Source organism: Xyrauchen texanus, chromosome 39, assembly GCF_025860055.1.
Source record: "Xyrauchen texanus isolate HMW12.3.18 chromosome 39, RBS_HiC_50CHRs, whole genome shotgun sequence".
NCBI classification, from domain to species: Eukaryota; Metazoa; Chordata; class Actinopteri; order Cypriniformes; family Catostomidae; genus Xyrauchen; species Xyrauchen texanus.
In genome coordinates, this window is record NC_068314.1 from 30,202,374 (window position 1) to 30,221,493 (window position 19,120).

The 19,120-nt window shown below is 37.4% G+C and overlaps 1 protein-coding gene across 3 annotated transcripts in view; it reads right to left on the reverse strand.

Moving 5' to 3' along the window:
* Positions 1–10,431, reverse strand: part of dvl1b (dishevelled segment polarity protein 1b) — a 40,834-nt gene extending 30,403 nt beyond the window's left edge. For all 3 annotated transcript variants that reach the window (XM_052111233.1, XM_052111232.1, XM_052111235.1), the window contains exon 1: positions 10,030–10,431. In XM_052111233.1, the coding sequence (XP_051967193.1) occupies positions 10,030–10,199 (170 nt within the window). In that variant the 5' untranslated portion in view covers positions 10,200–10,431. The remainder of the gene's footprint in view (positions 1–10,029) is intronic.
* Positions 10,432–19,120: the final 8,689 nt, after the last annotated feature.

The window sequence follows — 19,120 nt, forward strand, 5'->3', positions numbered from 1 at the left end:
GCTAAGAAACTCCTTCATGGCTCAACAGCTTGCAGCCGCAGTGCTCTTCATTGGATTTATATTTCTGTCAGTTGGCGGGCAATAAAAAACAGTTTCTGTTTTTTTGGCATTGTTAGAAGTGCCAAAAACGACGCAACTGCTTTCCCGTCATATTTTTCATTGTTAAAATATCCTAATCTTTTCTCATATGAATGTATAAGTAACTATGATAAAATCACTTTGCTTTCCTCCACGAGTGGGTGAGGCTTCCTTGCCATATATGCTTTTTGGAGCTTCATATTTCTGGCCACCATTCACTTGCATCATCCAACAGAGCTGAAATATTCTTCTAAAAATCTTTGTTTGAGTTCTGCAGAAGAAAGTCATACATATCTGGGATGGCAAGAGGGTGAGTTAATAAAGTTTTGGGTGAACTATTCCTTTAATAATTTATTTAGCAGTAAATTGTGACTACCGTCAATCTGCTATCTCCGGAGAAAATATGCTGGTTTATTATTGTGGTGGTCCCTTAATATCACATACAAAAATCAGACTACCGTTGGTTGTTTTACACATCACTCAGATGCAACCCTCCTGTCTATCTGTGTATGTTTTTTGACAGAATATACACTGATAGTCAAATGTCAGGTCTGAGGGATTAATTACTACACAAGAGCATATTATCATTGTTCGAAAATACGAAAAATGGAAGTGCAACGTAGTGCAGCGTAGTTCTAGTGGGAAGACTAGCAGCTGTACATCACTTCATTAGCGGGGTAATTCCTAGCCAATCGCATGGAAGCCATTGCTTTATAAGTCTGCTCACAATCTATCACATTGCTGTTTCAGTGCGCTAAAACACAGGCAACCTCCGCCACCCCACCACCACCAGCTGAGCCCTGTCCCGCACGGGGGTAGGCTCCTCGCCCCTGCCTCCTATCTCCGGCAGGATATGAGGGTTCCGGGCACAACTCCCGGGGCCTACGCCAAAGAGAGAGACATTACCTTGTTTTACATTTATCAAATAAATGGCATCTTAAACCTCACTCAAGCCTGCGTGTCTTCCCGATAGAACTAAAGTTATTTTATGTAAATCTGTTCATATTTCTTTGTATGTAGTGGATATTTATAGTTTCAGTTTAGTTTTTGGAAAAAGTTTTTTGTCATCACAGTTTTAGATCATCATAAAAACCTTATAGACACCTGAGTTCTTGATTCTAGATCATTAAAACAAAGTGTGAATTTGCTCATATGAATCTACCAATTCATGTGTATGTGCCATAAAGAACTGTGTAAGAGTGTATTTAAATGAGAGGTCATTGAAAATATCAGTGTGTGTGTGTACAGCTCATTTGTAATTTGCAATGGAAATTCTCCTGAACCCCTAAACACCCTAACACTAGAATCGTATCATATCTGTTTATTAACAATAGTGATTTCAGCTAGGATCACAACAGTACAAAAGACTTAAGATAGGGAGTTTCTGTAATATGCCCCTTGATCGTGTGACAAAGCAAACCATTGTGATAAGGGCAGGTGTACACATTTCATTTTCAGAAAACGGAACAATGGAGAGTAATTTCTTTTTTCTACTTAAATTGTGTATTATTGTTTGTAAAAGCCACATCTAATAACATGCTTACACATTCAATGAGTAGAACTTCTAATTTATCAAGGCTTTTCCATTCATTTGATCACACAAACTGATACACAAAAAAGAAAAAGTAAATTCACAAAATATCAAACACACATACACAGCCATTTTTTCAATTTGTATGTGGATCAGATCTATTTTTTTTGGTTACTTATGTTGTAAGATATCAGTCCACTTTTCATTCACTTACATTTTTTTGTAAGCCAGTCAACCTTAATATAGTTGAAGTGTGTAAACAAATAATAATAATGATGATAATAATAAATTGTTATTATCATTGTAATTATTATTATTACCATTACTGATTTTTATAGTAATATATTTCAGTCCTGCACCTTTAACTTTAAAACCCTCTGGCTTTTATTTTGTCAGTCTGAACACTCCAGGAAGTCCTGTAAGTGTCTGTATGTGGGCTAGTTCACAATAGTTTAATTCGCTTCTTATTTAAAATCTGGTGAAATGCTTCTTCGGTGCCATTCTCAATGCATGTTAAGCAAACTACTTAACAACTATTGAGCTTCTCCATATGAGATTTTTTTTGTGTGTAGCGCTCACGTTGCACACAGCACTGAGGGCTGCGAGCACATCAACAGCATGTGTGTCAACAGAGCCGCGGCATTCACTCACATGCTGCATATAGGCTACATACTATATATTTACTTTCTAAACTGCCTTTTGTGATTCACAGAGCTATTGCACATCTTCAAATGTCTTTGATTAAAAGGAGTCAAATGAACTACTTTATTGGTGCCTTTATGGTTCTTTCCTATCATTTTTGGAGCTTGACAGTTATGAACATGACAAACATACGGTATTGGATTTGGATAGGGCTCGTTGGACCGATACCCGATCCATCTAAAAAAATTCAGTATCGGATCGGTATAAACAACATAAAGAAAAACATCTATAAAAGGGAGAAAAAAAGAGTGGAAGTGTAAAGAATAATTTAATATCAATGACGGTTCATCTTATCACCACATGGACATCTTATACAAATTGTGACAATTCCAGTGATTATTTCCATTATTTGATTACAAATACTTTAATCCAAATTAGGGAGAAAACATTACAAGCAGTGTTGCATTCCACATTAAAACAAATTTTGTTTTAGAAGTTTTAGAAAATCTTCCACTGACTTAAATAGACATGGATAGAAAGTTTGCCATTCAAAATCTAACTAACAGCAATGACGTGTATAATTCATATTTGCATAGTCAATTCCATTCAAGGCTTCTTTCTTGTCTATTTGCATACTGAATTCTGATTGGTCTTGTCTTCCTTGTCCATTTATAGCCTTAAACGTGCACAGTGATGTGTGTTGATTTTTGCACCTGGCAGAAAAAAAGATGGTGATATGACAAGAGAGAAGCCGCTCAGATGCAGCATCTCATTTAGAAATCTTGTTGACTTTAAGTGCAATCATGCTATGATGAGTCAAAGGAGTAGTTCACCCAAAAAGGACAATTCTGTCATCGTTTACTCACCCTCATGTTGCTCTGAACCCATATGATTTTGTTCTGCGGAACACAAAAGGAGATGTTAGGCAGAATCTTAGCCTCAGTCACCATTCACTTTCCTATAGGGATGTCACGATTATTAAAGTTGGCTGATGATTAATTGTCAAAAAATTATTGCGATTATGATGATTAATTGTCTGTTTTGGGGCTATGACGATTAATTGTCGCATATAAAGCTTTCACGATTAACTGTATATAACATTATAGAATTGTCTTACTTCTTAAGGTGTTCAGTGTGTGTGTTTCATACACCTAATGAAGTCATTTTAACAAATTTCACTTAAATTATATAAATTCAAATATATAAATATAATAATAAAATTGGGTAATATTATTTCCTTTTAAGGCTTTAAAAAATTAACTTATAAATGTCATGAAAAATCATGTTTTAAATATCAAAATATTTCTAAATACTTAATATACGTATGTCTATCTTTTTGGTCAAATTTAGTTTTGGTCAATTTTATATGTACACTGATGTTTTTGAACTCAAATAAATATTAATTTTTATAATAAACTAAATTTATATTTGTATTATAATTATATAATATTATATTATACACTGATCAGCCACAACATTAAAACCACTGACAGGTGAAGTGAATAACATTTATTATCTCATTTCAATGGCACCTGTCAAGGGGTGGGATATATTAGGCAGCAAGTGAACAGTCAGTTCTTGAATTTCATGTGTTGGAAGGGCAAGCGTAAGGATCTGAGTGACTTTGACAAGGGCCAAATTGTGATAGCTAGACAACTGGGTCAGAGCATCTCCAAAACAGCAGGTCTGATGGGGTGTTCCCACTATGCAGTGGTTAGTACCTACCAAAAGTGGTCCAAGGAAGGACAACCGGTGAACTGGGACATGGGCACCCAAGGCTCATTGATGCACGTGGGGAGCAAAGGCTAGCCCCTCTGGTCCGAACACACAAAAGAGCTACTGCTGAAAAACTTCATGCCGGTCATGATAGAAAGGTGTCAGAATACACAGTGCATTGCTGCTTGCTACGTATGGGGCTGTGTAGCCACAGACCTGTCAGAGTACCCAAGATGTCTGCTGTCCACCACCGAAAGCACCTACAATGGGCACGTGAGTGTCAGAACTGAACCATGGAGCAATGGAAGAAAGTGGCCTGGTCTGATAAATCACGTTTTCTTTTAGATCATGTGGAAGAGATGGCAGCAGGATGCACTATGGGAAGAAGACAGGCAGTGTGATATTCTGGGCAATGCTCTTCTGGAAACCTTGGGTCGCGGCATTAATGTGGATGTTACTTCGACACATAACAACTACCTAAAGATTGTACACCCCTTCATGGCAATGGTATTTCCTGATGGCAATGGCCTCTTTCAGCAGGATAATGCACCCTGCCACACTGCAAAAACTGTTGACAAACAGTTCAAGGTGTTGACTTGGCCTCCAAATTCCAATACGATTGAGCATCTATGGGATGTGCTGGACCAACCAGTCAGATCCATGGAGGCTCACCTCGCAACTTACAGGACTTAAAGGATCTGCTGCTAAAGTCTTGGTGCCAGATACCACAGCACACCTTCAGAGGTCTTGTGGAGTCCATGCCTCGACTGGTCAGAGCTGTTTTGGTGGCACCAGTGTGACCTACACGATATTAGGTAGGTGGTTTTAATGTTGTGGCTGATCGGTGTATTATGAAATATTAAAATATTTCTGTCCTAATTTATTCACATTCACATGTTATTTTAATGCTCTTTGGTTAACCCCACAAGCCCTTATTTCTCTTGAAGCAAAACCTTTGAGATTTAATTTGATAATTTTATCAGAGCACACCAGGAGCATTTGCCATTACAGTACATGATTGTTAAATTAAAGTGAAACCTATTGCACTTAGTGTTCAAAGCTTATATTTGTTGTTTATATTTTCAGTTAGTTTGGCACGAGCCTAAGCTGATGGCACGAGCATCAGAGTGCTTGAGAAGGGCTTCATGTGCTCCTTTGAACAGGAGCTTCTCTGGTTGACATCCGCAATGCAGCTCAGTGACGATTGAAATTCAACTGAATGACACACAAATGCGCCATTGATGGCATTTATATATTGTTTTATTTGGGCATTAAAATGGGATTGGAATTTGAAGTGTATTATTGAATAATCACGGTTATATAAAATAACGCAGCCATCTCAAATAACTGCGATCAGACTATTATTTAATCATCGCAACAGGCCTAATTGTATAAAAACAACCTAACAACCAAAGTGAAAAGTGAAATAAAAAAAAATCTACATAACATCTTTTATGTTCCATGGAAGAAAGCATTGGTGAGTATATGATGACAGAATTGTTATTTTAGAATGAACGATCCTTTTAAAGGTTTCCCAGAAAAGGTGACCAGCTACTTTACATTTCTTATGTCTTGCTAATTTCCTGTAACTACTGTGCAATTGTGTTCCGGTATTAGCTAACTGGTCTGATGTATTTTATTTAAATAAAATAGAGTACTGTGCAAAGGTTTTAGGCACTTGTGAAAAATGTTGCATAGTGAGGATTTCTTCATAAATAGTGCCATAATTAGTTTAAAGTTTCATCCAAAGTCTAGTAAACATAAAAAAAGCTAAATCAATATTTGGTGTAACCAACTTTGTCTTCAAAACAGCACCAATTCTCCTAGGGACACCTGGACACAGTTATTTTTGGTTGTTGGTAGATAGAATGTTCCAAGATTCTTGGAGAATTCACCACAGTTCTTCTATCTATTTAGGCTGTCTCAATTGCTACAGTCTCTTCATGTCATCTCAGACTGACACTATGTTCAGTGGGGGTCTCTGTGGGGCCATGCCATCTGTTGCAGGGGTACATGTTCTTCAATTCTATTACATTGGCAAAAGGAATGTTTTGGAGTCTAAAATGTATATTAGCTATTGACACACTACAGCTAAAGATATAAATAACCATCTTAAGACAAATGTTTTTGTTAAACATCTTATGTGCCTAAGACTATTGCACAGTACTGTACATAATACTACTACTACTGATTTATTACAATATACAATTATATTCACCCTCTTCCAAATTATTCACTATCAGCCACTAGTACTCACACTCAGGCTGCACACTAACTGGGCAGTTTTCAATAGTGTGCTTTATTGGTCTGGACTTTAGTGTCCTATTAAACCAGACCAGACATTTCAGAAGCAGGGTACTTTGTTTACACATGACAGCCATTAGTCTGTCACACCAGTGTTTTTCATGTTCAACACTGAACATAATATTTTTTTGCAATGACTGCATAATTCGTCAAACTTGAAAATAGGATCCTGACCATGAATTCATCATAAGTAAACAGTATGAGAAAAAATGTGAGAGGCAAAATAGTAGGGCTGTCAATTGATTGATCCTGTGTGAACAGCTCCTTGCTGCTTTTTGCCTTCTCTCTATGCGTGTGCTAGGTGAATTTCTTTCTTTTTTTTCTTCACAATTTGGAATGCCCAATTCCCAATGCGTTCTAAGTCCTCATGGTGGCATTGTGACTCGCCTCAATCTGGGTGGCGGAGGATGAATCTCTGGTGCCTTCGCGTCTGAGACCATCAATCCGAGCATCTATTCACATGGCTTGTTATGTGTGTCCCCGAGAAGTAGCATGTGTGGAGGCTTCACGTCATTCTCTGCGGCATCCACGCACAACTCACCACGTGTCCCACCGGGAGCGAAAACCACACATTATAGAGACCGCGAGGAGGTTACCCCATGTGACTCTACCCTCCCTAGCAAACGGGCCAATTTGGTTGCTTAGCAGACCTAGCTGGAGTCACTCAGCATGCCCTGGTAAAACTCGTAGTCAGTGTCAATACTCGCTGAGCTACCCAGGACCACGGTGATATTCTAAAGTAACATGTTATAATTGACATCCCTATAAGACAGTAACATTTAACACTACAAAAAAAGGATTTAGAATTTACAGTATTTAGAATTATTAATTATATAAGATTAAATATATTTTGCAAATACAATATCTACAAATGCACTGTGAAAATAACAAAAAGAGAGTTTAAACCCAATTATTATGTAATGTACATTCACCCATTCACTGCAGAAACTTTTTTCATGAACACAGAAATATAAAAAAATGAAAAGTACTACTGTAAATATTTTAATTATACCAGTCTACAAAAAACATTCAAATGAATTAAGAAAATTCAACAATCCTTCTTGGATGTTTTTTCAATTCATTTGCTTTAAAGTAATAGACTACATATAATTGTATTAATAACCAAGACTTTCCTATGCAGGCCTGGAAATCACAATTCTAAAATTCCCTTTTATTTCCAGGCAATTCACTGCTGGAAACAGAGAAAGTCCAGAATTTCTCCACATGTCTAGCCTCCAAAGTACCATGTGTTACAGAAAGGGTAACAGCAATAAGGAACAGGGCCCTGTGGCTGTTCACCATCTATCCAGTTCTCATACACTAAACTATCCCCATTCACCCAGAACTAACTACCTGCCAGAAAGCACAGCCCTATCCATACATGATCATTCTGGACATGTTCAATTTTCCTCTGGTCCACCTGCTGTTCTTCAGATGATACCAGACTCGCCAAGTCCATATATGTGTCTCTGCAGTGCTCCAAGGCGTCCTCTAATGATTTAGGTTCTGACACCACGATCATGGTGCGTACTTTGGCCAAACAAATGTATGGTAGTGGCGCTATACAGGGTTCATGAACCATTCATCATCCATCGATGCTACACAACTTTGGTAACCGTATGTGTGTTTGTTCCTTAAATCTTGAGCATCAGGTTGCATGCAGTGCCAATTTCACATTTTTGAAGTGCTGTTAGCCCAACACTAAGTCTCATAATACAACCCAATCCAAAAGTAAAGATCATCCACAAAGGATCCGTACACTCCATGGATATACCCCACAATCGCAGTGATTTCTTCTTGTTTTTTCACCAAGACTAAGTTCATGTTCAACAGCTTGCAGTGGGTCTGAGATTCACTCCAGGTTTTATTCTCACTGACCAGCATGAATTCAAGGCTACTGTTAATTTTTCTAAGGCAGACAAATGGGTGTTCCTCAAAGCAAACATGGTCATACCAGAATCCTCTCCAATCCCTCACAGTGCAAAAGAAGATGGTGTACCAGTTGGAGTAACTGAAAGGCTCATTGTGCACCCATCTCCAGGTATCTGTCAAAGGGCCATCTTCTGTAACTTTAGACAGCCCAATCCCAGCAAAACCACTTGGTATAAAAGCACTGATATTGGTGTTATTCACTGCATTACGTATAGTCGCAAAACCATAATGCTTAGAATCACAATGTGTTTTTGCATCCAACCAAGTCCGATCTTGTAATTTCCATAGTCCAGTATCTAGATGTCAGACAAAATTTAATGTATCGGCACATGAGCAGTTATACCAAAATCTATTCCTGTTTATTGTGGCACAGTCCCCAGGTATATACCAGTTGAAATAACTTGCTCCGGTGTTATCTACCCATTTCCATAATGGATCCCCCTATAAAGTCCAATACAAGACAGCTGTTTGGCAGAACCAGAGAGATTCTTTAGATCGTTCTCATCTGAGACTCTAAAGAATTCATCGAAATGATTATTGAAATACTTCCTTGCTTCATACCAAGACAAATTCTTCTCCACATTGATGAAGTCCTTCACTAATCATGGTATAGGTTAATTAGCAGATGTATGGTGTAGATTTATAACTGATGTCATGTTATGCTAGTCTTGAGATTAATTTGCATGGCTTCTAAGAAATAACCAGCCTTAACACCCAGCAGCCTATTCAAATGAGTGACGTGCAATGAAGAAACACCTAGAGATAATGGTTTACCACTTCATGCACAAATATTTCAGATATTAAGATCAGTCAGTTAGCAAAATGATAACACATTGAAAAGACAAAATTATTAAATTGTAGACTATTACCTTGTTGGCTACACTTGGTGGCCAGAGTGTTGGAGTAGAAATGTGTGACTGTACTGACAACAGTATTATTTAACTTTATGCCGAATCAAATGGTATTCAAATGAGGGAGTAATTAAAAAACATTCAATCTTAGTTTTCCTACCAAACCAAATCACACCACACCAAACAGGTCTATTGGAGACAGAAAAAAAAACAACCATAAACATGTATTTGCTTTGTTATTATTTGTCTTATATCTCAATAATTGCATTTGTTAATATACATTTGTATTATATGGACAATGTCCAGATGTACAACAACCCCACTGAACAGATGAGCATGCAGAACATGCTTTCTGTAACAAATTCATTATTTACTATTTACAAATGTCCTCATGTTGATGTGGAAAAAATGTCATGTGATGCAACATCTAGACACAAGTAATCGTTGAGGTAAACAACATTTAATAAACTGACTGAAGATAAAGTCACAAAATGGTGTAATTTAGACATTAATGACATCTTTTGTCAATGTTGATGTCATCTCTATAAAGGAGCACCAGACAAAGCAACAATGTATTACTGTTCTTTATGACGTAGAATACATATTGAATGTAACACCATTTTAACAGGTTGTGTTCTTTCTTCTCTTTGCTAAAGGTCAAACTTCGGTTACTACGCAACAAACCAAGCATGTGTTCAGTTCAATATGCAAATAAAAGAAGCAGAAAGACGTTTGTTGTTATATGTGGTGTATTCAATAGACCTAGGGCTAAGTGCATTTCTGATAACTGTATTCTTTATGATGTTGATTCCACAAAGGAGGAGATGAAAGACATAATGAGATGCAGGTGCCAATGGTGACAAATCACCGCTGCCAAGATGACAGCTTCATTTGCACAGTGCCAACATAAAGGAATCAGTCTTCTGCACAAATAGGAAGGCAATGCATATTACTCCATCATCCAAGCAGACTTACCCAAAATCTTGATCCATTGACTTAAAGAAGAATTTGTAGCTGTTGACAGGGCGGTTGCTGAGGACATTTTTGAAATCTGCCAAAGTTACCTTCTCTGGTGCCACTGACAATTTCACCAAATAAGGAGTTTCCTCCTCGTCTATATGGTAAATAATTTTAGTCTCCGCCATGAGAATATGGTAAGAACAATTGCAGGAGAACAGCGCGTGATCCTGATGCTGTCTATACAAAACGTGTGGCGACAATAAATAATATGACTTCAATAATGGATGCTAAATAAATAAAATTACGCATTTTGCGTGATTAAACATATGAATTAACCGCCTTTTTGACGCTACGGATAAGAGCACAGCCATTATGCAGGCCGGATGGATATGCCTATTGCAGCTCACTATGCGGAGGTTCTGCTGCCAGTGTAACTGAAACAGGAAGGAAAGGTTCACATCCTTGAGAGAATCAAACTGGAATTTCCAAGCTATTTCTCTGCTTAGTGCTGCCATCATGTGGTAAAAAGTGTCATTCATTCTCCCAAACAGAAAGAATAAGCTGTCACTATTAAAGATGTAGTTCACCCATAAATGAAATTCTCTCACCATTTACCCACACTCGTGCCAACCCAGATGTGTATAAACTAAGATTTTTAGAAGAAAATCTCGGCTCTGATGGTCCATTCAATGCAAGTGAATGGGTATAACATTTTTGAAGCACCAAAAAGCACATAAAGGCAGCATAAAAGTACTAAAACGACTCCAGTGGTTAAATACATGTCTTTAAAAGGGATATGATATGGTGAGAAACAGATCAATATTTAAGTCTTTTTTAATTATTATTATTATTAATCTCCACTTTCACGTTCACATTCTTTTGTTTTTGGAGATTTGCATTCTTCATGCATATCGCCACCTACTGGCCTGGGATGAGATTTTATTGTAAAAAAAAATTTAAAAATTAAATATTTATCTGTTTCTCACCCACACTTATCAAAGCACTTCAGAAGATATAAAGTCTTATGTATATTGATTTTGCTTTTTTATGTTCACTGGACTTTGTATGACATTAATTGATAAATGAAAACTATTTATGGCATTAGTTTTGAAGACATCCTCACTGCAACATTTTTCACAAGTACCTAAAACTTTTGCACAGTGCTGTATATAATTTTGGTCACACCTTTTGAAGAAAAAATGTTGCGCCCCCCCCTCCCCACCTTAAATGTCATTAAGTCCCCCGTTAAATATAAGTCCTACATTGCCCCATTCTCTGTTTATGTTCTGACTTACAAAAATACATAACACATTTCAACCAGTTTTTCAAATATAAAAAAAAAAATGAATAAAAAGTACTGCTTTATGTTTGTGTGCAAACAGCACTTAAAAGGTACCATGAAAGTAGTACATATCATATAATATGTGCGCTATACACCCAATCCTGTACTGTAAACACTATGTTGTCATTACTGGAAAAATCAAGTTGCCTTAATTAAAAATAATATGAAATGTAAAGGTTTGGGCTCAAAACTCAAATATCTAAGTACCTGGGATTTATTTTAATAAAATAAATCCATAGATTTAAGATTTTAAGTGTTAACTCACACTATTGAGTAAAAATAATTGGCTATCGGGATTACCAACAATTCCTTAAACTTGAATTATTTAATTATGTGATTATAGTTTATAAAGTTATAAATATGTATATGTTTCTTACAAAAATGCATCGCTTTGCTTCAGAAAGCCTTTATTAACCCCCTGGTGTAACAGAACCACAGACTCGAAGATAGTGTTGAATCCGGAGGTATAGTTTATTGTAGGGAAAAGGGAAGTAGGAGAAACTGAGTGCACAATGACGTGCAACGGAGTGAGTATCAGGGGAGGTTGATGAAGAGGCGATGGAGGGATGAGCCTTGACACACCTGATGGTTGGAGAGGAGAACTTGGTAATAAGTCGCTGTGATGGAGCGAGGAGCCCGGAATGGCGATAGCTGGAAGGTAATGTTGAGGCACTTTGAGGAAGGAGCGTTGAACACGCCGGAGCGTTGGAGAGGAGATAATCGTCTTATGTTTACTGGAACGAAGGAGTGATGAGCGTTAGATGGAAGCCAGGAAACGTCTTGGAGAAGGAGCAGGTAAGTGAGTCTATGTTCACGTGTGAGATCAGACAAAGAGTGAACGGAGAGTGGAGCTTTTATGTTGTGACGCAGATTGATGAGGGAACAGGTTTCAGGTGCGGGTGATTAGTACTCTGGAGAGAGGGAACGTGGAGTTAAAGTGCTGGGAGTGTCAGGCTGAACTGTTACACCTGGAGATGTATGGATTACTTTTTTGATGGATGGATGGATGCGCTTTGTTTTGGGCTTCAAAATCGAAGGTACCATTCACTCCCATTATAAAGCTTGGAAGAGCCAGGATATATTTTTATATAACTCTGATTGTGTTTGGCTGAAATAAGAAAGTCATATGTACTTAGGATGGCTTGAGGGTGAGTAAATTATGGGATAATTTTCATTTTTTGGTGAACTAACCCTTTAATTAAACAAGTTTCGGAGATGCCATTATTGAAGGGAATGAGACTTAATCAGTTGCAGTCAAATTATTGGGGTATTTATTTTTAGATAAACTTTTTATAGTTTTAGAGTATTATGACATTTGTGTGAGAAACAGATCCAAATTTATGTCTTAATTCACTGACAATCTTTCCCATTACACATTTGTTTTAGATCAGCTCAACAAGCTCAATGATTCTTACGTATATTGTCAATGTGGCAGCATTGTCAAAATAGCCACATTGGCTCAGCCAATTGAGTTTGAGGTGGGACTATCGGTTTTGAAACCTGCATTATTTTTTGCAGTTCTCTTAAGTAACTCTTGCCTAAAGTTCAACCAAAATAGTCAGCTGTAAATGGAATCAAGAACAAGATAGATAATGTTTGGGAGTACAATATCACATGTAACTGTGGCTGAAAGACACTTGCAATTTTACAGTGCAACAACTATGTCACCATAGTTAATTTAATTGGTCTGCAAATACATAACCTTTAAATTAATGATAATATTTTAATTATTTGTTTTAAATCAAATTACTTTATTGTCACTCAACCATATACACAAGCGCAACAGTGGGTGAAAGTCTTGGGTGCAGTTCCGAGCAACATAGCACTCATGACAGTGATGAGATATATACCAATTTAAAATAAACATCAGATTTACACAACGCAATTTACGAAAATAATATAGGCCTACACATAATTACACACAACACAATATACAAATAATAATATACAATGTACAAAATTTTCCTGATCCATGAGATCATTGCGTGTAATATCTAAAGGTTTATGTTGAGGTCATTTGATCAAATATTTAATGATTTTTAAAATGTTGCAAATTTATGTAGCTAATGACAATCCCTGAACATATCACATTTATTTAGAGCCAAAATGCTTTTTTTTTCCTTCAGTTTTGTTCTCCGTGACTCAAGAGTTTTTCAGTAACTGTCCAATAAGTGAAATAAGTGAAAATAAGACCCCCTGTTGCAGAGGCTAAAGGCCCCTATTAAACTAGTTGTTTTCTTAAGTGAGGGAAATAGATTTGTTAAAAAGTATGTTCAAAGTGGGCTCACATTGACTAAACCAATCACAAGATTCTTTTGTTTATGAAATACTTGAGATGTTATGACATGTCAAATGTGATTGAATTAACAGAAAATGGTCTTAATTTGTAACTCAAAAAAGTATATTTGTGTCTCAAAATCATTTGCATTAGTTGACAAATTGTGCACTATACAGTAACTATTGCCCCTTTATCTACAGTACACTATATCAATAAAACCCCTATATATATATATATGTATAAAAAGAACTGCTATTATCTGCGTTATTTCTTTTCACACAAATTATGTTGCTCCATCAATAATCAAAAATAAATGTATATATATATGTTTCTCATGATAAACTTTGTCAAAACAAAAAAGCAAATTTTTCTTAAGGTGTGCTCTTAGCCCTGTTGTACCCCAATGAATTAATAATTCTACATAATGATATTACAATTATTATAAATATTTAAGGGTTAGAAATTAACTTTTTCATTAAAGGGCTATATTTACCCCCTGCATTTGATTTTCAGGGGCATTTTCTTATCTTTCCAAAGGCATATTATTTTTCTAACCATTTAAAACATTAGTTTTAGTATTTCATCAGTTTATGTCAAATACTTCAGTTTAACTGATTCATTATACAAATTCTTAAGACTGTTTTTTTTTTAATTTACCTCTTACCATAAAAATATAATAAAATCAATTGATTGTTTTTAATTTGAGGCATTTTTGTCATTTTAGGTGTCATTTTTGCCCCGAGACCCCATACATTTCTAAGCCTGATACATATAACAAACAGGCCTATAACAATTCAGATAAATATATCTAAGGCTGTCAATTGTATAATTAAAAAAATACTAATTAATTACATGATGTGCCATTTAATTAATCAATTATTGTAATTAATCACATATATAAATATTTGCTTAAGTGCTCAATAACAATAATTTAATATGATAAAAAAATATATAAAATATAATAAATATAATATTCTGTATATTATAAATATAAACATTCACATAATTAAAATGCATTAGCCTACATTATTGTGGCAGATAAGTAAAGCATTAATAAGAAAATACAAAAAGTTGCTTTAGAAGGCTTTATTTTGTTTATTTCCATATTCTTGAACAGTAGCCAACCTACTGGCTGCAATCTATTTTTAATTGAATTCATCAATCTGTCAGTTATAGACTTATTATAAGAGCTTTATAATAATAGTCATGTCTCACTTTAGTTGCATTTTTAAGTAGCTGTATTTTTCTCAATGTGCATTTTTATGCATTCTAACATACTCGTGTATTCATTCGACGTCATTATCCACTTCCAAAGTTCAATTACAATTCTTAAATATGCAAGTTCAGTGAATGCATAAAATTACACAGATGTGTTCTTGATCAGGCCAAATATCAGACGATATAGGGTGGTGACTTTTGCACAAGAACCCCTTTGAAGTCCCAGAAGTCATTTTGCACTATGGCTGTTTCTCAATGTGCATACTTGTGTTCTTTTTTTTATCCCCTATTTTCTCCCAATTTTAGATTGCCCAATTCCCACTACTTAGAAGGTCCTCATGGTGGCACGGTTACTCACCTCAATCCAGGTGGTGGAGGACAAGTCTCAGTTGCCTCCACTTCGGAGTCACTGAATCAGAGCATCTTATCACGTGGCTCGTTGAGCATGATACCACGGAGAATCACAGCATGGGAGGTTCATGCTAGTCTCCACGATTGTTACGACCCTCCTATGACTCGTACCCGTCTAGAGCTTTTAGGAGGGGAACACATATAGCCATCTCAGACACGTCACACTATAACACTGAATGAGGTGAGAAAACATGAGAGACCACTGAATAAAGTGAATAAGTTTTAATAAATATATAATGAATAAAGATATATAACAGAACCAACCACAAAGGAAAAAGGGGAAAATGAATTGTACCAAAGAAATGAAAGTAACATAAACATAAAGGTTATCTAACACATTAAACAGCTAATACTATAATACAAAGAAAACCCAAAAGAAAAGTCTCCAACGTCCAAGACGTCATAACTAAAACTACACTAACTAAAAAAAAATAAATACAGCGGGTGGCACAATTCCCTAGTGTTTTTATACAGACAGGTTTCACTACGTGTGTACAATGTATGTCACGTGACAAACTTACTTATCCCCTTCTTCACGTTCACAAAGGAGAAGGTTTTGGACGCAGCCAAAACAAGGAACAATGAACACACATGTGAACCATGATAAAACACATAACAGTTTCTCCATAAGAAATGTCTCAAGCAAAACCTCTCAATCTCCAGCCTCTCTTAAGATAAAGGTTCTCTAAAACTCTAAACGGCTTTCAATCACAAAGCAAATCTCAGGCATAGTTCGTATTGCCAATGTTCTCTCAATACAATACTCTCTCAGCTTGCAGCAGCATGGTCTTTAAGTATCCACTTCACCAGGTGTAACTCATCACGCTAATGCAGATCCCGCCTTCCAAGGCGCGGCCACTCATCGTCTTAACTGACAAGCACGATAGCCAGTCCGCAACAACCTAAGAAACTGAAAGTGAGAGAAACAGATAGAGTGGAAAAACATAACCCCCCCCACACACACACACACACACAACTATAAACGTTCTTACGGACGTAACAACGAACCATGCGCAACTTACCACGCACCCCATTGAGAGCGAGAATCCCTAATCAAGACCACAAGGAGGTTACCCAATGTGACTCTACCCTCCCTATCATCTGGGCCCATTTGGTTGCTTAAGAGCCCTGACTGGAGTTACTCAGCATGCTTTGAACTCGTGACTCCAAGGGTGGTAGTCAATATTAATACACACTGAGCTACCCAGGCCCCCATTTTTTGTGTTCTTCTCATTAACTCATTTGACATCATTATCCACTGCTGAAATTCAGTTCCAATAGTCAAGAATGCAAGTTGGAGAATGGAAAAAATTTCCCAGATGTGTTCTTGATCAGGCCGAATATTGATGATGCATCGGATGATGACTTTTTGGCAAGATCCCAGTACTACGGAGGCAGACAAAGGACATTGTGTTTTCCCTCAAGAGTTTCCCTCCGTAAGCTAGCAAAAGTCTGATGGCTTGTGAGAGTCATTATACTCCATAAACATTTGCTGTTTTTTATGATAGTAAAGTGACACTTCCGTTTGTTTGGGGCCCAGGCTACGTTTCCGTGTCTCATGGGCCGTATCCTCAGACCGCATACAGCTTACGCCGCTGATTAAATTATCATTTATTGCAATGATTGGCAGCGGCACATGCAGCATCTGAGGGCGGTCCTGAGATCACTGCAGCGGGCAGGGGCTCACAGCAAACCCCAAGAAGTGCGCGATTGGGCGGGTGGAGGTATGGTATCTGGGGTTCCACTTTGGCCTCTGACAGGTGCGTCCCCAAATTGACAAAACTGCGGTGATTGTGACCTGCCCGAGTCCCAAGACCAAAAAGGGGGTGAGACAGTTCCTGGGGCTGGTTGGCTATTACAGAAGGTTTGTGCTTAATTATTCGGACATCACCAGCCGGCTGACTGATCTCACTAAAAAGGGGGCTCCAGACCCAGTTCAGTGGATGGAGGCCCTCCATATCGGTCGACATTTTTGTTAGTGCTGCAGAAATGTTTGAGATATCCTGACCTACGTCGTGAGGCTTGCTGTCATTATCAACTGGACCCCTGCCATCTTGATCTTGTGAGCCTTCTGCCGTGTGAGAATGTAAGCACTTTTAATGTCCATAGGCTGTCCATTTAAAATGTTTTGACATGCCAGCACAGTTTAACAAACAAAACTATTATGGTTATCACCAGTTAATATTGCTTGAAAGGATAATTGTAACAAAGTTTAAGCAGAGCTCATCTTCAAGCGATCAACCCTCGCACAGCGTCACGTGACTCTTGTAAATGCACCTTTATGATGCTATAACTGTCAGAGATATGGACACATTGCAAAGGTTTGCAGGTCCAAAAAGTGATGCGCATGTTGTGGAGGAGAACATGATTATGGAAAATGTGAAGAGGGTGTTGAGGCTAAGTGTTGCAATTTTGGTGGAGCAAAGTGTTGCTTATGGAGGATGTGAGGTCAGAAAGAGAGCAGTAGAAGTGCAGAAGGGGAGGGAGAAAAATAACGTCATATGCAGAGGTGGAGAGTTAAGGAGGAAAGAAAAGGTCAATGGAGATAGGAAAGTGAGTACATTTGAAATTGAAGAATCAAGAATAGCAGCAGTGAAGTAGGATTACGGATGAGATGATTGTGAATACAATGATTGTGAATTAGAATAATTTCTTGATGTTTATGACAGAAGTTAGTAATTGCAAAGCACAGACCGAAAGAAGGTTGGAAAATACAGATTATATTGAGAGCCGCTAAGAGCTTTTTGGATTTAAAAGGGCTCACATGTGAAACAGTTAAAGATGGTCTAACAGCAAATTCACAGCCAAGTCAGGAAGTATGGTCTGAATTCTTATTGTAATGCTGATAAGCCTAGGTTTGATTTTGAACTTAGGGGTATACGGCTGATATATTGGATAGAGTGGTGGGCAATGGTGGAGGGTGTGTTACTTTCATAAAATCAGGAATACCTTACAGGGTGCTGGGGAAGGGAAACATAATGGAGTATGTGGTGGTAGAAGATAAGCGTTATGTTATGATATATTACTAGAACCTATGTCAAAGGCTGGTTTTAAGTCATCTTGAATGTATAGAAGGCCAGAGTGGTGAAAGGGTAATTTGGTGTGGGGACTTCAACGCTCATAGCACTTTATAGGATGGGGACACAATGGATATAAATGGGCAAGTTATTGAAGAATTGATCGATATGAAAAATTTGGTGTCTACTTGTTGCGGGTGGTGCAAGGATGGATGAGCCTTCAGGACACGAGTCAGCTTTGGATTTAACGCTATCATCGGATTTGTTAGGAGGGATTGCTAATTGGAAGGTTCTAATGAAATTTATAGTAGGTTGTGATCATTATCCAATAGTGATTGATATTGTAAGTAATGTTGGATCGAGAACGAAAGGTGGGGTTGGCAGAGCCGGCCAGATCCAGTTCCTGCTTGGTGTCAAACTCCACTAATACGTGTTGCTGAGTGATAATGACAAACTACAGCCGGTGCTAGCCAGACATCACTTCAGTCATTTGACTTCAGAGGATGAACTGATGACAACTCCAACTGTAAGACATTGGATACTTCATATGCCACTGACTGAACCTTGGATTTAGGATGGACCCCACCAAACCTACATGTAGAAGCCTTTAAATGTTTGCATTTTTTAATAAGAAATGGATGGCGCGACTTTATCCAATGGCTGGAATGTAGCACTGGTACTGCCAACAAGGAAGCCGGGGAATGATCCAAGAATACCTCTAAAGTATAGACCTATAGCACTCACTTCTCATTTGTGTAAATTAATGGAATGAATGATAATGGATAGATTGATGTGCCATCTGGAAAAAAGGGGGAAAGTTTTCATTATATTAGAGTACAT